The sequence below is a fragment of the Hyaloscypha bicolor genome, assembly GCF_002865645.1.
Source record: "Hyaloscypha bicolor E unplaced genomic scaffold K444scaffold_58, whole genome shotgun sequence".
Lineage (NCBI taxonomy): Eukaryota > Fungi > Ascomycota > Leotiomycetes > Helotiales > Hyaloscyphaceae > Hyaloscypha > Hyaloscypha bicolor.
This window is the reverse complement of record NW_020194560.1, coordinates 517,263-537,979: the sequence shown is the minus strand read 5'-3', so window position 1 is coordinate 537,979 and position 20,717 is coordinate 517,263. Positions and strand designations below refer to the sequence as shown.

General features: G+C 45.6%; 8 protein-coding genes across 8 annotated transcripts; 5 read left to right on the top strand and 3 right to left on the bottom strand.

The window, feature by feature from the left end:
- Positions 1–220: 220 nt before the first annotated feature.
- On the top strand, positions 221–2,232 carry K444DRAFT_612413 (MFS general substrate transporter). Its single transcript, XM_024880128.1, has one exon. The coding sequence runs from the start codon at positions 350–352 to the stop codon at positions 2,018–2,020; it is 1,671 nt and encodes a 556-aa protein (XP_024737625.1). The 5' UTR covers positions 221–349; the 3' UTR covers positions 2,021–2,232.
- Positions 2,233–3,691: 1,459 nt separating this feature from the next.
- K444DRAFT_629203 (MFS transporter) lies at positions 3,692–5,621 on the top strand (the record flags this gene model as incomplete). Its single annotated transcript, XM_024883027.1, has 4 exons — positions 3,692–4,380; positions 4,440–4,465; positions 4,514–5,448; positions 5,502–5,621. The coding sequence occupies 4 exons, from the start codon at positions 3,692–3,694 to the stop codon at positions 5,619–5,621; spliced, it is 1,770 nt and encodes a 589-aa protein (XP_024737624.1).
- A 774-nt stretch (positions 5,622–6,395) lies between these two features.
- Positions 6,396–7,860, top strand: K444DRAFT_663077 (uncharacterized protein; the record flags this gene model as incomplete). Its single annotated transcript, XM_024886783.1, has 4 exons — positions 6,396–6,593; positions 6,654–7,191; positions 7,246–7,316; positions 7,369–7,860. The coding sequence occupies 4 exons, from the start codon at positions 6,396–6,398 to the stop codon at positions 7,858–7,860; spliced, it is 1,299 nt and encodes a 432-aa protein (XP_024737623.1).
- A 14-nt stretch (positions 7,861–7,874) lies between these two features.
- Positions 7,875–9,894, bottom strand: K444DRAFT_528000 (PLP-dependent transferase; the record flags this gene model as incomplete). Its single annotated transcript, XM_024874678.1, has 9 exons — positions 7,875–7,955; positions 8,010–8,335; positions 8,427–8,547; positions 8,598–8,708; positions 8,759–8,934; positions 8,990–9,081; positions 9,134–9,485; positions 9,591–9,689; positions 9,744–9,894. The coding sequence occupies 9 exons, from the start codon at positions 9,892–9,894 to the stop codon at positions 7,875–7,877; spliced, it is 1,509 nt and encodes a 502-aa protein (XP_024737622.1).
- A 410-nt stretch (positions 9,895–10,304) lies between these two features.
- On the bottom strand, positions 10,305–12,485 carry K444DRAFT_588725 (MFS general substrate transporter; the record flags this gene model as incomplete). Its single annotated transcript, XM_024878073.1, has 10 exons — positions 10,305–10,420; positions 10,506–10,567; positions 10,623–10,775; positions 10,828–10,911; positions 10,964–11,074; positions 11,126–11,351; positions 11,409–11,851; positions 11,905–12,015; positions 12,074–12,173; positions 12,249–12,485. The coding sequence occupies 10 exons, from the start codon at positions 12,483–12,485 to the stop codon at positions 10,343–10,345; spliced, it is 1,605 nt and encodes a 534-aa protein (XP_024737621.1). The 3' UTR covers positions 10,305–10,342.
- Positions 12,486–14,939: 2,454 nt separating this feature from the next.
- Positions 14,940–15,734, bottom strand: K444DRAFT_629199 (uncharacterized protein; the record flags this gene model as incomplete). The annotated part of the gene is made up of 1 exon (XM_024883026.1): positions 14,940–15,734. One exon carries the CDS (start codon positions 15,732–15,734, stop codon positions 14,940–14,942), a length of 795 nt encoding a protein of 264 aa, XP_024737620.1.
- Positions 15,735–16,127: 393 nt separating this feature from the next.
- Positions 16,128–16,756, top strand: K444DRAFT_527951 (uncharacterized protein; the record flags this gene model as incomplete). Its single annotated transcript, XM_024874673.1, has 2 exons — positions 16,128–16,423; positions 16,525–16,756. The coding sequence occupies 2 exons, from the start codon at positions 16,128–16,130 to the stop codon at positions 16,754–16,756; spliced, it is 528 nt and encodes a 175-aa protein (XP_024737619.1).
- A 1,345-nt stretch (positions 16,757–18,101) lies between these two features.
- On the top strand, positions 18,102–19,153 carry K444DRAFT_663075 (uncharacterized protein). Its single transcript, XM_024886782.1, has one exon. It carries the CDS (start codon positions 18,130–18,132, stop codon positions 19,126–19,128), a length of 999 nt encoding a protein of 332 aa, XP_024737618.1. The 5' UTR covers positions 18,102–18,129; the 3' UTR covers positions 19,129–19,153.
- The last annotated feature ends 1,564 nt before the right edge of the window (positions 19,154–20,717 follow it).

Here is a 20,717-nt window from a genome sequence, read left to right as displayed (position 1 = left end):
AAGGAAGACCCCGAGACCCCCTTGCTAGCGCCGCACTCTTGCTTTTGGGCTGACTCGTACCCTCCATAGAATGTTCCAAGTATGCAAGTGGTGCTTCTTTCACCTTGTCTCATCTCACATTAGCGTTGGGTGGGAATTTGCCGTGTGCGGGGCTCCTCCCGCTCCTCCCGCCGTGTACGCGTGTTGTTTCCTCGTCTCCCTTTACAGTATCTTGACCTCAATCATATCTCACAACATCAATGCGAAAGATGGGGCTCCTCCCTCTTGATTTGTTCCCAGCTATCAAGTTCAGTAGTCCTGGCTTGATAGAAGGTCGGCCAATCACGACTCTGGGATATATCTTTTCCTTATGAATACCTACTCCCTGATCGACGACAGGCAGTCCGACATCTATATAACTACACCTCCGACGGTATCAAGTGCACAATCAGACAGTCGCCTCTCACCTTTCCTCCCCCTTCTCACCGCATTTATCATGGAATTCTCGCGCCGTGACTCCGCTTCGGCGACCAGCCAGGACCTGCACAAAGACAACGTCAAGTCGACTCCCCTCACGGGCATAAACTCGGTCTCCCCAGGCGAGATGGCCGAAGTCAGCCGCATGCCTGAGTCCCTCCGTGAGCTCGGCGCCGACGAGGTGGCGTGCCTCAATAAGAAGCTCGTCCGCAAGATGGACTTGGTCATCCTGCCAATCATCGGCATCCTGTATATCCTCAACTACATCGACCGGCAGAACTTGTCGGCCGCCAAGCTGCAAGGCATCACCAATGACCTCCACATGACCACCCAAGAATTCGCCACTGCCATCTCCATCCTCTTCGTCGGCTACTTGCCTTTCCAGATCCCATCCAACCTGCTCATCACCAAGATCCCTCGCCCCGGGTTGTATATTTGTACCGCGACTGTCATCTGGGGCAGCATCTCGGCTGCGACAGCAGCTGTACAGAGTTATGGCCAGCTACTCGCCGTTCGCATCATCCTCGGCGTCGTCGAAGCAGTCTTCTTCCCAGGCGCCGTTTACTTCCTCTCAACCTGGTACACCAAGAAAGAGCTCGGCAAGCGTCTCGCAGGCCTCTACATCGCGCAGCAAGTCGGCAACGCCTTCGGCGGTCTCTTCGCAGCCGCCATCTTTCAGCTCGATGGCGCACACGGCATCGCAGGCTGGCGCTGGCTCTTCATCATCGAAGGGTCCGCCACCGTTGGCATAGGCTCGATCTGTGCTTTCTTCATGCCCGAGTACCCCCACAATGCCCGCATGCTGACCCAGTTCGAGAAGGATCTTGCTGTATGGCGCATCGAGTCCGAGGCGGGCGCTGCTGAGGGGACTGAGAATGAGAAGGTGCTGAAATCTTTCGTACAGGCGCTTGCAGACCCCAAGCTCGTCCTGCTCATCTTCTGCAACATGATGTCCCAGGCCCAGGGCTCCATTGCCAACTACTTCCCCACGCTCGTCGCATCTCTTGGCTACTCCAAAACCATCTCATTGTTGCTGACCGCACCGCCATACATCCTCGCCGGCTTCGTATACTACGGCATCACCTTCTACTCGGATCGCAAGAACACCGTGTACCGGATCATTATGTGCTGCATCGCGATCGCGTGCACGATGTACATCATCCCCATGGCCACCACCAACGTCGGCGCCAGGTATTTCTCCATGATGGTTCTGCCTTTCTCCTCGGTTGGCCCGCAAATCCTGCTATACAAGACCATCAACCTTCACTTGGCGCGGCCGACAGCTAAGAGAGCAGCGGCCTCTGCCCTAGTCAACTGCATCGGCGGAACGGTCAATATCTGGGCCTCTTATCTGTACTATGCACCACCTCGGTTCTTCGCAGCTATGGGCACGCTCATGGGGTGCGCTGTCTTGTTTGCATGCACGCTGACGTTCTACCGCTGGTTCGTCAGGCGCGAGAACAAACGCCTTGATTCCAAAAACCCGGTTGAGATCGCAAAGGTCATTAAGGGAGGCGTTACACAGGAGATGGTGGACTTGGGCTGGCGTTATGAAATGTACTGATGATACTGGAGGTTGCTTGAACGTTGTTTTTTGTTCTCGTTTTTTGCAAGATGTTTTCGGACGATAGATAATAAGAATGGCGCAAGATTCACAGGAGCCTCAGACGAGAGAATTAATTTAGGGCTCAAATATAGCAGACGGGATGGGATATTGTTCTCTTCGTTTGTAACAATAATAAATTGATTCCTGCAAGTTATATCATACCTTTTGCGACCCAAGCATTTATACTCGTATCGCCACGTTGGATATATGGTTTTCGGCTATAATTAACTCTAGTGCTAGCTGTCCCCCCCCCCCGCGTTCGTCAATACGAGCGATTGATTAATCGGAGAGATTACGATTCGGGCTAAAGTGCTAAGGGGGCTAAAACTTTTTGCATACTAGTTCGTCCTAAATATATCCTCAATTCTATATTCTTTACTTTACTTAAGCCTTACTCTTTATATTATAATATCCCTTCCTCCGGTGAGACATTGCCACATTAGCGGCCGCACATGAATATCCCTATTTCGGCCAGAACATAATCCGAATTGGCGATATTCATGTGCGGCCGCTAATGTGGCAATGTCTCACCGGACGAAGGGATAGCTTTATTATAATTAATATTATATAATTATTTAATTTATTCTAGATATTAAAAAAGCAAAAATACTTCTCTTGTAACGGCAGGAACAAACCGATGGAACGAGGCACAAAGATTAATGATTTCAATGTCTTGAGAATTTAAAGCTAAGGAGAGAAGGAGTGAGGTGTGGCAGTGGATAAGTAGGTATGGCCAAGATCACTGAAACGCCGAGCTTTGGAAGCGACCTTGGTTTGAACCATAGCTTGGAACCTTAGCTGAAACCAATCATGTGACACCAGCCGTCACAATATTATATAATATATTTCTTAAGTTTTAAAAAGCTTTTAATAATTATTATAATTCAAGTAAATATAAAAAAGACTATTATAAACTTAAATATATTAAGAATTAATTAAAGAACCTATTTCTTTTATATAATAAGTCTTTTAATAATACTTGATATAACGGCGCTAGCTGGGGTCACGTGGGCTGGCTGTCACCTGACTGGTTTCACCTGTCAAGCCAGCGTTTCAGTTGTTTTAGTTAGTACTTCTTCTCCTTTCTTTCCTCTCTCTCTCTCTCTCTCTTCTTCTCTTTAGCTTAGTATTTTCAATACATGAGATTCTTGGATCTTTGAGCCCTGGCCATTGCCTCGATCCCGCCGTCACACTTAACTTACTAATTATATGAGCTTATATTTCAATTCTAATAGCAATATATATAAAATACTAAAATTATATATTTTGCCTTTTCTAATTAACTTTAATAGAAGTAAATGAAAGTCTAACTATTAAAGATACGCTTTGTGATTTCAAAGCGTGATAAAAAATTGATTGGCACACGAGATTACATAACACAGGCATGTGACCCAAATGACAGCTTCGCTTACTCCTTCTCGGTTGCCGCAAGGTATTTAAGGTATTGTCCTACCTTAAAAATAAAAAAATCTATCTTCTTCTCTTATTTCATACGGGTAACAACCAGGCTTCCTTTAAGAAAATCGGCTTCCAGGCGCAGGCCCTTCATTCAATTTGACTCGGGAGCCCGAATTTTAGTTCAATTGGCTTGTTAAAGCACCACTTTCCTACCCAACTCTTTTCACTGCCATGTCAAATAGCCTCGATGATGTGGCCACCACGACACCAACGGTTGCAAGCGTGAAGAGCCTCAAACAGGATAATACTGATCCTATTACCACGGTCGGCAATGGCGAACCTCCTCACAATGTTGTTGCGCCTCTTGATAATGATCATCATACCGATAGCTCTAAAACAGCTCAGCCAGCCCCATCCGCTGAGCCCCAGGCAGATGTCCAAAAACTGTCGGGCGCCGCCATCGCTTTGACCATGACGCCGCTCTGCCTTTCTGTCATGCTCTCATCGCTGGACCTCACCATATTAACACCAGCTATCCCCACCATCGTGAGTTCCTTCAACTCGGTGTCTGGGTATGTCTGGATTGGCACAGCCTTCATCCTGGCCAGCACGGCCATCGCGCCGGTCTGGGGGACCGTGGCGGACATCTGGGGCCGGAAACCAATCATGCTGATTGCGTTGACTATTTTCCTCGGTGGCAGCCTGCTTTGCGCCTTGGCTCCGCGAATGAATGCTCTGATTGCTGGCCGTGCCGTCCAGGGTCTTGGTGCTTCGGGCATGGGCACGATGGTCAATGTCATCATCTGCGACACCTTCTCGTTAAGGGATCGCGGTTTGTATCTTGCCATCACTTCTTTGGTTTGGGCTGTAGGAAGCGCCGTTGGACCCGTTATCGGCGGTATTTTTACAACTCGGTCAGAGTGAGTTTACCAAAAAAGCTTCCTCTCTACTTTTTATTTCAATACTTACAAGTGAGCAGCTGGAGATGGTGTTTTTGGATCAACTGTGAGTTATGGCCCGTTATATCCAGTCCGGATCTGACAAACCTTCCAGTGCCTATAGGTGCTATCGTGTTTTTCGTATTGCTCTTCTTCTTGAAGCTTCCCTCGCCGAACACGCCTGTCCTGAGTGGCCTTAAGGCTATTGACTGGATTGGTGGCGCACTCATCGTCGGTGCCGTGTTGATGATTTTACTTGGTCTGGAATTTGGAGACGTCACATTCCCATGGTCGTCAGTTACTGTTATTTGCCTCATCCTATTTGGTGCTGTTGTTATCGGCATTTTCGTTGTCAACGAATGGAAGTTTGTTATGAATCCCGTTATGCCGCTACGGCTATTTTCTAAGAGATCTTCAGTGGCTGCTTATGTTGTCTTCGCCTGCAATTTTTACGTCCTTATCGGCTTGTCTTTCTATTTACCTCTGTACTCTCAATCTGTGTTTGGGGTTAATGCTTTGCAATCCGGTGTTTATCTCGTTCCCCTCATTGTTTCAAGTTCTCTGGCGGCTGCCTGCGCTGGAATATTCATTCAGCAGACCGGCGTATACCTTCCCGTAATGTACTTGTCCCAAGTGTTATTGACACTTGGTGTCGGGCTTTTTATTAACCTTAAATTTGAGGAAGGCCTGGCCAAACTGTTCATATTCGAGATCATCGCTGGTATAGGCATTGGCATGAATATAGAGCCACCACTTCTCGCAGCGTTAGCCGCATCGACGGTGCTAGATACCGCTACTATCAATGCAGCGATGAGCTTTTTTCGATCTATCGCAACCGCCGTTGCAATCGTCCTTGGTGGCGTTATATTTCAAAACCAAATGAATGCAGCCAACCAAGGTCTGGCTGACCAATTCGGCGGCCAGCTCGCCATAAATTTCAACGGCGACCATGCCACGGCAAACGTTGAACTGATTGAATCTTTGCCGGCAGGCCAGCAGGCTGTTATCCGACGAGTATATTTTGAAGCGCTGAGGTCAGTGTGGATTATGGTATATGTTGGATTCCTTTCAGAAATCTTGATCTTTAACTAACACATTTATAGTACGTTGCCGCCGCGGGCATATCGTTGGTTTCGACCCTATTTGTCCGTGCTCATCATCTGGGCCTTGACACCAAGAGTACAGTGCTTGGACTGGATAGGGCAAGGCGAGCCGAACAGTAGTCGAATAATTCACCCCGAGGCCGTTCCATCGAACTTACTGGGCATTAGGAGGATATGATCCGGTCGTGGTGGTGGTCATACCTCTTTACGGAAAACCCAACTCTGGCTGCGAAATTGCAAAATCATTTCATGAGATTTATATACTATGTTACGAACCTGCAACTGTATTTCTAAATAGGAGTGGGACTCTCTTCTATATGAGGTAGAGTTCGGTTATTGAAATGAGATAATCGTTGTGATTGGTTAGGATTTGAGAATTGTATTGAGAAACGAGTATACTAGAGAATAGTGTTTGGAGGATTGTGGATGTCTTCTTCCTGTTAGTTCGGGCACTGGTGGCACGGATGTTCCGGGGGACTCTTATACAGTAGTGGGCTTAAGCATGGTGTCATTATGAGTTTTGTGTGAGAACGAGCAGTGGAAGCTTTGTGGGCTTTTTCATGGCTGTATATTATTTATCTGCGGTATCAAGTATACATCCAGAAGTTGAAATCATACACTCGCCTTAAATACTTCTCAACGAACAACATACACCGCTTTTCAAACTCGAGATTGTTTGATAATACAAGACTGGTTTTGCGAAATTGCGGGAAGCTTTGCGTATTGGAAAATGGGGTTGACACCCCCTAACACCACCCCCACTTCTTTAACCCGGATCATATCCGGATTTCAACCATTGAACCTCCACTACATGGCCATTCTGATCTCCTCTCTTATGGGGATGAATCACGAATATTCATAGTCATTAAGTCCCCTCTAACAGGCTACGCAATTATGACAGTTGTTCTTCGAGCAGCCCGCCTCCTCATCGACAGCTCATCCGAATTAATTGAAGATGGGCTCGTAATCATAAATGACGGCCGGATAACCAAAGCTGGCTCATTTCGAACCCTTAATGGACTGGTTACAATTTCACAAGGGATTCGGGATCTCGGAAATGTGACTCTGATGCCCGGGCTATTCGACTGCCACGTAAGTGGCAAGCTATAGTTGAAGCACAGACTCATTGTATAAATCACTTACAAATGTCAGGTCCATATCACATTAGACCCTTCAAAAGTCAATACTACCACAGCGTCATCCTCCCTCACAGATAAAGAAACGACTGCCCTCATGATCTCAAACTGCTCGAAGCTCCTCGACGCCGGAATCACCACCGCTCGAGATCTGGGCTCCAAAGGCCTTCTAGGCGTCAAGATCCGAGACCTCATCAATGCCGGCTCTCTGTTTGGTCCCCGTCTTCAAGTAGCACACGCACCAATCACCGTGCCCGGAGGCCACGCTCACGCTATGGGCGGCGTTGCCCAGGGTATTGAAGGTGTTCGTGTCGAAGTGAGGAAGCGTGCAAACGAGGGCGCAGATTTGATCAAGGTTATGTCTACAGGAGGATTTATGACTGCTGGGAGCCATCCGAGCCAAGCGAGGTATACTGTTAAGGAGCTGGAGGCAATTAAGGACGAGGCGGTGAAGTTTGGGATGAAGGTTACTACGCATGCTACAGGAACGCAGGGGATTGCACGGGCGGTGGATGCGAGACTGGATTCGATTGAGCATTGTGCTTGGATTAACGGTGAGCTTTTTCAAATTTTCAGTGATGGGTTGTGTTTTAGCTGACTAGAAACAGGTCAAAATACGAAGTTTGAGGAGTCTGTTGCCAAGAAGATAGTCGAGTATGAAATTGCTGTTTGTCCAACGGTAGGTAACCCGACCTCCCTTGTTCTATATATCTTGCTTAATGCATTCTTAGATGAACACAGCTTGCGTTGAGCATAGCTATTTCTGCCCCTGGGATAGCCGCCAAGCAATCGTCTCAAACCTCACTTCCCTCCGTCAAGCAGGTGTAAAAATGATCGTCGGAACAGATGCAGGTATTCCGCTTTGCCATTTCGAGCGGTATGCCGATGGTTTAACCGTACTTGCGGATGCTGGCTACACAAATCGAGAAATCATCGCAAGTGCCACCGATATTGCTGCCAGCGTTTGTGGACTTAGTAGCGAGACGGGTAAACTTCATTCAGGGATGGCAGCAGATTTAGTTGGGTTTGAAGGTAATCCGTTGGAGGATATTCATGCCTTCTCGAAACCGGTTTTCGTAATGGCGAGAGGAAAGGAACATAAATTGACTCCTATCGCTCCTGTTGCGGATGGGGCAATGGCTACTGCGAAGGAGATAGCCGAGAGATTGAGGAAAGGGGCTGGATTGCCTGCTCAGTTTACAGATACTTCGATTTCTGTCTGAATTAACAGCGTAGTTTACAAAACATTTGATTCACCTTTGAAGACCTTTTCCAGAACTGCTGCCATTCTTTCTATACCGAGCTCCATCTCTTCTTTCTGAAACATGTGTCAGTATTTGAATCAAGTGAGAAATTGCCCAGGTGCTCAAACCGTCACAAGTGAGTAAGCAAGCCGAAAATATCCGATCCCGGTCTCTCCACATCTACTCTTGGTCGTAGTCTTCTTCTTCCCTTGCCAGGGTTCATAGTACGAACCTGGCGTCAGCAACACCAACGCTTTCGCCATCTCGGCCCAAATTTCAGTTTCAAATACAGCTTCAGGATCAACACAGGTCTCGTCCGCCTTCAACACCCTGAACCTAGAGCTTCCAAAATAGTAAAACCGTGCCCAAATAAACATCCCAGCCATAGGAGGAATGAAGCTGAAAAGTGGAGTTGTGAGGGTTGCATCGTCCTTGGAAAAAACGACTAAGCCTGCTGCTCCAGGAACTGAACGGTTGGTTGCGGGTACAAGCGTGAAATTGAAGGCAATTGAATCGCACTGAAGAATTGTAAGTATACCCATGACCGTGCTTGGAGGGGTTACATGCCATCCAGTTACGTCTGAGGAAATATTGACCTCGGAGGTTGGAAAGCCATTCAACATAGCCCATTATACCCCATTTGCTGAGAAGGCTCATTGCGATCGCCTATTTGTAGTCAGTTACTAATGGAAGAGATTGTAGGGAGGGGGACTTACCTGAGACCACCCGCTTGGAGACTGGGTTTCGACTTCTGTAGCTCGGAGTAGTCGCTCCGTAAACAATGGGTTTGCGACGAAATACCCGAGCCGGTTGCCCGGTGCTAAGGTCTTTTCATAGATTTAGCTAGTATTGCAGTAGGATTTAGAGAAATCTTCACCTTGCTGAAAGTGTCGAGACGAATAACCCGTCCTTGGGTATCGTATTTCAAGAATGACGGCACAAGACTATCGAGGTATTCTTGGGGTGTCGTCGGATTCAAGGCCGCCTCTCCCCCGTGAATGCAGGCCGGGAATTGAAGGAATGAATAAGGATCATCTTCACAGATTATGATATCTGTATTCAAGGTTAGCTCAATCTTCGCTAAAGCCCCAGAGTTTTCTAAACATACCATATTTGACGCAGACATCATAAATCTTCTCCCGCCGATCACCATCCATAGTCAAACCAGTTGGATTGGAACCAACCGGGACAAGGTATAGTCTGTTCTATCGTCAGTCGTTCTGAAATATACTTCTGGAAGAGTGAGCTGAACAGATGCGGTCTCTTCACCCCGGGTCTCGCTTCCTCCCAACTCGCTAACACACTCTCAAGATCCTCAGGACTCATCCCTTGAGTATCACTCTTGATTGGAACTCCAATGCATCCCATAGGTATCCACAAAGCTTGAGCGGATGGATAAGTGTACTGCTCAACTAGGATGAAATCTCCTGGTTCGCATAACATACGCACGATTTTGTTCCAGCCATCTGTGTTTCCGCAATTCAGGAGTATCTCGAAATCAGAACAGGCGGGTTTGAAGACTGTTTTGGTGAACTCGTGAGCCCAATCTCGAAGAGATTGATCTCCAGTTCCCGAGCCTATTGAAGTATCAACACTGCATTCCACTGAACGAGACAAGTTAATTCGTGAAGAGAACTTACCATACTGCAGTGCCTTGGAAAGACTTAGCAGCGGTTGAGAACTCTCTTCCGCGATTGAAAGCTCATTACCAAGTTTCTCAACTTCTGGAGTGCTGAGATTTTTGTCATATGGGTAAGTCTGAATTGTGGCACTTTGAAAAGGGAAGAGTGATGGATGCGGAAGTCCTTCTCATATTTAGCTTCGGCTACCTTCAATATTACTGTGAAGATTGATACACCTACCTCCCGCCAGGCTTACCATGCCATCGTATCCCATAAACTTTATAATATCTTTCAACGGACTTGGGTGTCTTGCTTTCGAATGTGCGTTCAGGTGATGCCTCAGATCAACCGAAACGGGCTGTGCTAGGGAGCGGTTCTTTATGGCCGCCATATCGAGTGTGTTATTTTGGGGGGTTGTTGGTTTGATTCTGCTTCCACCCCCTGATTTGGAGGCACAAATATGGTCTTACATAAACAAGAGACAGGAGTGCAGACTTTTCGCTGGTGTTCCTAGGCACGGATAGCAAAAATGGAGCGAGATGGCGGCCCGGGCCAGGTCCGGCCGTGGTGTATTTGTATACAAGAGTGGGGCTCACAACTTCGTCGTGGCCGCCATTATCTTGGCATTACTGATATAATTCGTAATTCTGTAATAAGTGAGCGATACGGGTGGGTGATGTCTCGTCGCGTGGATGTATCGCACATAATTTATAGGTATATTGATATTGAAAGGACTGTCCTAAGCGTTAAGTGGATATTGGACATAGATAATACATGTTTATAAAGATTGAAATAATAACCCTTGAGAGTAATATGTGTAGAGGCGTAAAACTTGTACTTCAGAACGAGTACTTGAAGAAGATATTTTCCAAATCAGTCATGTCCGACTCGGCATTTACTCGACCTTGACGTTGAGCCTGTATTAGCCAGGAGTTAGCATCTTGGTCCTCCAAATATCCAAACAATAAATTATTATCAATCTGTCGGTATCGGGTATCTCACTTCTTCAACTGTCAATCCTAGCTCAGCAATCTTGGTAGCACGCCTCTTGTTCTGCCACATATCTTCGAGCAATACGTCAGCAAACTGGTTTTGAACAACAAGTACTGGGCAACTAACAATAGCCACGCCAGGTAGCCATCAAGACGAACTCAACGCCAAACAATACCCCGCAAGCTGTAAGACCTGGAAGATAACGAGGGGCATCCTTTGCTTGGAAGAGTTGGGCACCAATGGCATTTCCGGTACAGTAAGCAATGAACAACACAGTTGCTAACTTTAGTCAGTATGCATTATTAGAAATTGAAGCGCTTGAGCACCTCACCAGTGACACTCTTTTTTGTTCTTCCCGCTACGTTGGAAGGAAGAATTGTCCAAATTAAAAGTCCCGGGAGGTTGCCGGTCACAGCTGTGGCTTTATTCAGCGGGTGGTCAATGATTGAAGAAGCATTACCACTTACTCATGAGATATAAGCCCCATTTGGTCCACAACAAGGATTTGCCGTTGGGAAGTAACGCCAGTGCAATCATACCTGCAAATGCGGGAAGGAGTGACACCATCATGAAGAAGACTTCGTATTTGGGGTCAACTCAAGGGTTAGAACGGCGAGAGGGGTGCTTACAACGGAGATTGGGCTTCTTCAAAGTGGTATAGCCAACAAGGAGAAACCAAAGAACAGAGACAGCCTGTTGCGGGACCGTCCCTTCCGTCAAAGTCTCTAGTGAAGTAAACCCGAACGAAACGTAAACCAAATTTCCAAAGGTGGTGATACCACCGTTTGGCAGGGAGTTGGCGATGACTACGAAGAAGAAAAAGTACGTTTGGGGGTCTTTGAAGGCAGTGAGAGCCTGAGATAAAGTCAGTGAATGCGACCCCTATTTTCTCTAAACATTGTATCAACATACTTGGCTCCATTTCCAGTGGTCTCGTTTTTGACGATCGGAACCTGTTTGATTTGCAACAACTCTCGCAATAGCCATTCGCTTCTCATCCTCGGACAACCATCGAACTTCACGTGGCGTACCCAAAATGAAGAAGACAAGCACAGAGCTGGTAAGGGTAAGGCACCCGAGAAATATTGAAATTCCTCGCCAGGGGGGAAGTCCACCAGGATGCTTCTGAGCCTGGAACCCAATACTGTAGCTGATGAGACTTGCGATGACCTGCATACCAGCATTTGCAGTTCCCCATATGATGGAACGCATTGTATGCTCGCGTGAGGTGTACCATAGCCCGGTCAAAAGGAGGAACGTGGGAGAGATGGTACATTCACATACACCCTGAAGGGCCCGAAGAACCATGAGGCCAGCAAAGTTCTGAGCAAATGCAATGCAGAGAACAATAATCCCTACCAGAGGTTAGAGGGTCGCTCGCGGCTTGTGCTTTTAAATGAGTACTCACCCCAGACGAACATGTTCGCAGCGAGGAACTTACCCACGTTCACCCGTTGCATGAGAAAGTTAGCAGGACCTTCAGCAACAAGGTATGAAATGTAAAAGATGGTCGTGAGCCCTGCATGAGAAAAAGGTTAGAACTGTTTAAACTTCATAGGCAGTACAGATATGCTAACAAGGGAATTGCTGCCCGACGAGATGTGTGTCTGTGCGAATTCCGAATACAGCTTGAACACTGACCGACGTCTTGTCCGCTTGCTGTGTCCCAAAGCAAACCTGGGAAGAACGAGATCTCAGCAATGTTCTTGCTATACATCTAATTTCTGGGATCTTCTCAGGACGAATACATACCCACATCAAAGGCAACAGCCAAAGATCGATCTTCCATCGGAGTTTCCGAAACTGCTCGGGGGTGTACTCCGTCTCGGCATTGACAGTATCAATAATTATATCATCAATTTTCCCAAGCCCTATCGAGGCTTGTGGCGGATTCGACAGGACTTTGAGCTCCTCAAAATCTCGAGTTTGGGGTTGCGGTTCTGTATTTAGTGCAATCTCTTCAATCTCGGTTTTCTCTGAGGAAGCCATCGTGATAGACAACAACAAGTGGAGGTGCAAAGTTTTCAAAACAGAACAAAACACAAAGCAATCAGATGGAATCAAGGACAATAGATTTAGATTTCAAGTCTGTTTCCCAAATTTGAGGGACCGAAAATTCCTGAGGGGTTGTATGAGTGGAAAGTGGAGTGTTAACCCTTGTTTCCGAAAGTGGGGAGACACGCAGGATCATTGGTCCAAGTTGACAAAAGTCTACTTCGACTCCACCCCGGATCTCTTCCGGACGGCCCTTCTGTTCCTATCTCTATCTAAATAGTGATCGCCGCTATCTAGGCGACTCCGTGTTTATATTGAAGATAGGAATGCTTCCGTCATTGTCTTGTATTAGCTGAGGCTTCGTGTCACGCTGTGCTGGACAAACTAATCCCATATGCAGCGGCGGAGAAGCTCACTATTTAAATTATTTTCAAGTCTCATACTTGACCTGCACAGATAACCGAGGGGCTAGATATCACAATTTATTTCTGCTTTGTCTTCTGCGCTCAGGAGTTCCGCTAGATGGTTATCGCACTCGAAATCTTCTTTCTGCACACCACATTGCACAGTACTTTGGAGGCCCACCTCGATTGACTTCTAATTAAGATAAAACTCATTTCCTGGAAATCCAGATTGATGAATCAATTGTCATTAAACCAACTACCTTCGCCGGTACCCTTCATTCTCTACGAAGACAACGGCATAAAGTATCGAGAATACAGGGCATTTTGACCCTTGTTGCTCTAGAAGGTGCGAATTCAGGGCAGAAGCTCGCTATAAGCCTCTATAACTCTAGGTAGTGCTCCCTAAATCGACGTAAAGAGGTGCTATAAGACATTCATATGGGATAAGTAGATCTTCTAGGGTTATAGCGCTATTGGTAGAGCAACTATTGTGCCTCCTTAGCGAAGACTTCCTTGTAAGTACAGGGGAGAAGCCCTGAAAAGGTGTGGAAGCCCTTGTCGAATGCGTAAATGCTACTCTTAGGGAAGGGCCCGGAAATATAGGGCCTGATAGCGAGCTTACTACCTTAATCTGTACGCTGCAGAGCCTACAAATCTCCTAATGCCCTGTCTTCCCGATACTTTACACCGTTTTCTACGCAGATCGTGAACAAGCCTACCAACACCACCCTACCAACAACCCCAATAGCACAAAAGCTACGAAACTTCGATTGCGATGCCGGCACACTCTCTTTGAGACATACCGGGGAGTGGTGAGGCGCCGTAGGCCCGTATCCACGCTCTCTGAGGTTTGGTCCAGCTCCGAGTTGTAGATTCGGGTGGGAGAGGAGAACCGAAGTTATTTGTTGGATGCATTGCACAAATGGGGAGGAGGAAGAGGAGGAGAAAAAAGGGTTTGCGGATATTGAAAGTCGGAACTTGGAAGGTGGAGGGCGTAGTGGTGGAGAGTCTTTGGGATCAAATGGAGTGCAGGTTCTATGAGCAGTGTGTCAAATAATTTAATTAATTATAATTATTGGCCGGTAATCAAATCAAATCAAGTCAGAATCGTAGTAATCAAATTATAATTAATTACTGGGTCACGTGTTACTACACGTGACTATAAAGATAATATAAGCGTTATAACGCAAAAGTAAAGCATATTTTACCCTAATTTAGATGTCGCCTTACTATTATAGGCTTAATAGCTAGTATCCCGCCTTTACTCGCTTTACTTATCTTTGTAAATAAGTACTATAGGAAGGGTTTTGACTTCTCTAGTCACGTGGGTGCGGTCGTGTGATATCCAGAGCAAATAATTCACATATATATTACCTTGCTTTCCTTCTCTCTTCTTTGGAAATTAATTAACATTTACTCTCTTTATGGTTTAGTCGTATATTATTTAAAGAAAAAGAAGAGAATTTATTACTTATATAACTTTTATATGGGTTTCACGTGATAATTAGAAATAATTAATTATATTTAATTATAATTTTTCTAATAAATTTTTTTTTTGAAAGTCGATAATCAAATTATAATTAATTATTTACTTGATTTAATTAAATATAATTAATTACCTTAATTATTTTTTTGACACACTGTCTATGAGGAGATGTGGGAAGAACAAGGGAGAGGAGGTCACTGGTCGAGAGTGTTTTAGGAGAGGTGATTCATGGAACTGAGCTATACTGCTAACATCTATGCCGAAAGGTGATACAAAGAGGGTCGTGGGTGTCATTAGATGTCCCACAGCTAGCCACGCACCTGCTCTTGAAAGTTTAATTCAAGATGATTGAATTGCTTGGTTGCTCGAGGGAGAAGGCAACCGTAAGTGTGTGGTCTCTCGTACTATTGGTGTCGTAGCACAGCCATTGCCATGAACATAGTAGGAATGCTTCAACGCGTCGTTGTTTCTAGCTATCTGATCAGCCCCTACCGGAGTCTATGAATACAGCCAAAGTCCCGTCCTATTCAGTTTCCTTTCCTCTCCCCACCTCAACTCTTAATACCATCCTGGACGAGATCCTCCTTGAGAACATCCCCCATAAGACTGCCGCTGAGGCCACACATTGTCTTTCTCTGCTTCACCCTCCCTCAACAGCGTATCAATATTCTTAAAAAACTCAGGGCTAAACTCGTAGATTTCAAAGCCCATCTGATTCCTCTCCCCCGACCCTCTCACTAGATCCAATCTCAGACCCCGCTGGAACACCAGAAAAAAATCCGGGTTCGCTGTCATACTTGCAATATCTCCGAAGCCACTTTTGCGCACGGCGTCAGCTATTGACATAGTCTGCCATCTCTCTTCGCTTCTGTTCTGCTGTCCTTTCTCTGCTCGCCTATCCCCCTTTGAAACCCCGTGAGATATCCTTGAATAAACGGGGCTTTTCTCTACTTTGATATCCCGCCCCATCATCTTGTCAACCTCCACGAAGAACTGAGGGCTAAAGGAATACATTAATGAGTCAGGGCGCCCGCCAAAACCGCCCATGTCTTCCCTTCCAAGGAACCTCGCGAGCCCTAAGTCTTCAGCTTCGCGAAGAAGGAGGTACCACTCCTGAGTCTTCGCCCCGTAGCCGAACCCGCACTTGGCGAAAGCTTCGTTCGCAGACATGATCTCCCATTGTGTTTCTTTCGCTTCTTGGGGATTTTGATTCGGGCGTTGACTGGGAAGCGAATCTGGCTTGGGTGAGGTAAAGTCGCCCAAGCGTGTGGGGGGTGTGCCACCGCTGGCTGATTTCTTGGATGCGAACTTGCTGTCGGAAGGATATGGAGGTCTTTTGAACTTATTGTCCATGGTGCTAAGCAGTTCTCAGTGGGTTAGATTTGCTCAAAGGTAATTGAAGTTATGGTTGTTTTCGGGTATGACTTGGCTTACATTCTGGAATGCTTTCGTGTGGTGGGAAGAAGAATGGGAGAAGAAGTTGAGAAGTGGTAGGTACGAAGAAAAGCCAGATTTATGCTTTCGCTGCCGGAAGCGTGAATCCCTGTGCTGCTTCTGGTAGCTGATTGAGTCAACAAATTAAGGGGTATTATGAATTAATTTTCCCTTCCTTGAGTGCCATATGGGGTAAGTAAGCTTCCTGCTCTTGCTCAGGCGCTAATCACCCTCGGCTTAGCAGAGGTTCTGCGACTTGCAATTCGTGCTGTCGATTATGCGAAGATTTTCGGAGAAGGCCAGCATCAATATATGAATGCTGTCTCTGACCTTGGTCTGATGTATTATACTCAGTCTCGGTTAACGGAAACTCACGAACAATGGATTAGCGCTCTTGAAATGGGAAAGAAACCTCTCGGATTCCCAGGCTATATCGATACAGGGATCGGCAACCAGCTCGCACTCTTGTATTACCAAGAAGGCCGGAAACAAATACTGGAGAAAAGAGCGAAGTACATGGGTGAACACCATCCTGAGACGCTAGGAGCCAGGGGTTCATTAACAACCAGCTATAGTGATCAAGGTCTTCTTGAGATAGCGGAACTGCTGTAGCAAGAAGTAATGGTGGGAAGGTAGAAGCAGTGGGGGGAACAGAATCCCGAATATCTATCAGCCAAAGGGTCACTTTCATATACTTATTATCTGCAAGGATGTCTCAAGAGTGCCGAAACTTATCACGAGAAGTTCAGGACGAGAGGATGAAGTTGTGGGGCACACAAAATGTGGAAACCCTTGGGGCCATAAAGCATCTTGCGAAAACATACCATGCCCAGGGTCGTCTTAATCAAGCCGCAGAACTCCAGCAACAGGTAGTTTTTGGGATGGAAAAGCTTTTAGGAGAAAATCACCCAGGAACCTTGAGTGTTCGCGAAGAACTATAAGACACTTACCATGACCAAGGACGTTTTGAGATGGCTGAGGAACTTCGAGACATAGTGTTGAAAGGCAGGGAAAGATTGTAGGGGGAAGTAAGTGAAGAGAAGATCCGCGCTATAGAGGCAGTCTCTAGAAAATATCAAGGTTTTGCCCATTGAGAATGAGGCTAGGCATCACCGGTCTTGAATATTGACCGAAGAGAGTATTCGAGTATTGATTTTGTGGTAAGGGTTTGGACTCTAGCAGGACAGTTTGGCGGTAGCAATAGCCCGTGTAACGGCCACCACCTTTCATTTGAATTAATATTGGGTTTTTTAACCTCGCTTTCGCATTCCGCCAGTAGTAGTAATAGTTGGCTCAGCCCTCCCTCGCTCCGTTTACAGTCGGGGAAAGCAAGTGTCCTGCAATCAGGCTTGGCAAAAATACTTTTGGTATTAATAAAGTATTAATACTGGATAGTGTTAGTCAGGTATTGCAAGAATCGGTATATATTAATACCGAATCGATTCTTACCCCGTATATTATCTCTGTCTTTTATTATTTAATTTATATAATAATATATTTATATATAATTTCTTTAATTTCTAGTCTTTCTATTAAAAGAGTTACTTACTATTATTAATAAAAGTTAATAAAATCTTAAATTTAAAATAGCTCTTACATTCGGAGAATTCAGCTTTGTATTCGTATTGCTTATTAAGATACTTATTATAAGTAAGCCTTACAAAAATCTCAAAAGCTTATTTTTGCTTAAAACAGCCGCATTGAGATGAGTTTTAATCTAAAGTATAAGATAAGTAGCTAAATAGAAAGCCTAAATTAAGTAGAATATTTGCACTACCAAAAGTTCTCTTATAAGAGAAGTGGTTCTAAAGTTAATTGCAATTAAAGGGGGGAATTGGGTTCTGGGAATTAATACTTTATTAATAGTATTAATACCTTACGATTCTGGTATTAATACGTATTAATACCGGAAATTAGGTATTTCTGCCAAGCCTGCCCGCGAAACCATACTGTAGTCAAGTCCGATTATTATATTATTTCCAACTAAATAAGATTATTTTATTTAGAAGTAATTGAGAGGGACAAGTATTTAATGACTTTCGAACTAGAAATGTTTTCAAGTCACGAGGAGATGGTTGAGTTTCATGAAAAGGTTAAGGCGAAAGTGAGGCTGGCGAACTGAGTGGTTTGCCCGATTAGAGAGACGCCCGAAACGAGGCTACTTGGAACTTCATCGCCATCTAAACTGCTTCGTGCCCTCTCTTCAAATTTTACAATTCTTGAAAGGAAGCTCAAAAAGACTTTGTTGTTCATCTTTTCAAACATAAGCAACCCCCAAATTCACTTGGAAATCAATACTTCTCCCTAGCCCGAAATGTCCCAGTCTCGAGACCGAGGCTTGTTCCTCCTCAGCCTTAACTTCGGTACCATCGTTGGTATCTCCTGGGGCCTTTTCGTTAGCCATCTCGTCTCCACCGCACACAGCTTCTACAGTCCAAACCACTGGATCCACCTTGCCCGCACCCAAGCCTACGGGCTCTGCTACGACGGCTGCGGCGACTCCTGTCTCTTCCCAAGCATCATCGCCGACGCCTGCTATATGACGGCCAAGGTGAACCTCTCATCATCAAACCTAGTCTGTGACGCGAGCAAGATCTGGTTCTGGGCCGAGCGCTACCCGATCCCGTGTCTCGAGGCAGTGGGCGAGATATACAAAGCTAATGCGCTGTGGTGGAAGAAGTTCTGGCTAAAGTCGCTGTATATCTTCGTTCCCGTGTTCGGGCTGCTAGCTTTTCTGGCGGCGTACTTGGTGATTAAATGGGTGAGGGAAATGAGATTCTGGGAGGGTAGACCACGTGTTACTGTGCGAAGAGGCGGGGTTGGGATTAGAGCGCCTCTTCTTCCCCGTGTTGCGGTTGCCGCTCTGGCTTTGGCAGTCTTGCTAACTCCAGCTGCTGCGTACCCATGCCCGAACTATTACCCGCCGTATGACAAACCTTTCACCAATGTGAATGGGACGCTGTATGGCGTTATCCATGGCTGGTTATCGGCATGCTATGACGAGACATATACGTGCGGGAAATCTTGCACGACACCTCCAGCCGGTGGCGAAGTGACCTGTAAGCCCATATCTTGCACACGATCGCGGCCGTTCATGCTGCCAACAGACTTCGTCGACAGAGCAGCTTGGCGTGTGGAAAGGTGTGGATTCAGGCTCGTGGACTGGGTACCGGGAGTGGTGGATAAGAGGGTGCCGAATCCGAGGATTGAGGGATCGTTGTGGGTGAAAATTGCGGTGAGTGCATTTAACAGCACGGATGTGGGCGGAGAGGGGTTGGATGAGGGTGTGAGGTGTTTGTATGAGATGATATAGTGGATCTGCCACATAAATCATAGCAGCAACCCCGTACCCCCTTTGTCAGTGAACCGTGCCGCTGGTGTGATTCTGCCTTGCTCTCCCAGTGCTACTAGCCCTTGATGTAACCCCTTCTGGACGCGGTATTGCCGTTGCATGGATCTCCACCTCTGTTTGACCTGTACCCAGCTGATCCTGCGCTCTTGCCAGTCAACTGTGCCGCTAATGTGGTTCCGTATTGTCAGGATTTATATAAATCTCCCGGTGCCATTGGCCCTTCGTATAACCCCTTTGCGGCATTGACGTTGCATGAATCTCCACCTCTATTTAACCCTTACTCAGCTAATCTTACATCCTTTGATTACTAAACTATACGCTGGTATAATTCTGCCTTGCCAGGATTACATAAATCTTCCAGCACCACTGGCCCTTGATATAACTACTTAGATGCAGTATCGATACTGCATAAATCACTACCTCTATCTGGCGTCTACTAGTTTACCCTCTCTCTTCCCCCTTTATTAGTAAAGCTCCGGTGCCAATATGATTCTAGACTACTAGGATTTATCTAAATCTTCTAATATTACTAGATACTAGTGCAATTACTTCCTAATACGGTATTATTACTATCTAATACCACTATTAGTAGGCTTGCTATTAGTAATCCCCCCTTTTTTAGTCTCGCTAATATAATTATCTCTTATATGGCATACATAATCCCTCTTCTAAGCCTTAGTATAACCCTTTAGTAAGGCAATCTTATAACTATATAAATATTACAATAATTAACTCGAACTAGCTATCCTAATTATTTACTGAGATAGAACTAATATATGCCTCTTCCCGAAGCAATTATATATATATAAATAGTATAGAAATTAAACTCGCTATTGGAGTATCCTGGCCCCTTACCCTTTATAAGCAGAATAAAAACTAAGAGAAAAGGAAAGGGAAAATAAATATACGAGAAAAGTATAATACTAAAACATCTAAAGCAAAGAAGATTAAACTAAATACTACCGAAATTTGTATTATATAAAATCCCCTCTATAACTAGTAATAAGATATTATATAATAATAAGGCTAATCTACTTACTATATATATATATATATATATATATATAAGCAAAAGTGGATCCAAAAATGGCCCTGGGGGGATCTCGGTTGCAAGGGAGCTAAAATGGGATTGTACTTGGAGACAAAATAAGGAAAGTATAACCGAGCATTAAGAGGAGCCGGAACAAGTCCCTTGGGGAGCTAAAATTGCCTCTCAGCGCATGCGCAGGCTGACTCAGGGCGTGCTCAGGGCGTGCTCAGGCTCTGCTCAGGCTCTGATCAGGTTAAAGCAGCAGTTGCTCACGTCCAGAGACTAAAACGGAACCAGCGAAAGGGAAAACGAATTCTGAGTCTATGGGTATTCTAATATGCTAATCAGCTGTAATTTACTGTATGCCTTGAGTTTCCAATCTATTCAACTGAATCAACAACCTCGAGTATATCCGTTTGACTCGGAATCGAAGGTTAGTTGGATAACAACTACAGATTTCACTCTACTGGCGTTCAATAATAAGCCTCCACAAACAGCTTAGTTCCCTTTATGGCTCACC

What these genes read in the sequence shown, in the direction of transcription:
- K444DRAFT_612413 (XM_024880128.1), top strand. Translation starts at nt 350, where the DNA reads ATGAATACCTACTCCCTGATCGACGACAGGCAGTCCGACATCTATATA.
- K444DRAFT_663075 (XM_024886782.1), top strand. Translation starts at nt 18,130, where the DNA reads ATGTCCCAGTCTCGAGACCGAGGCTTGTTCCTCCTCAGCCTTAACTTC.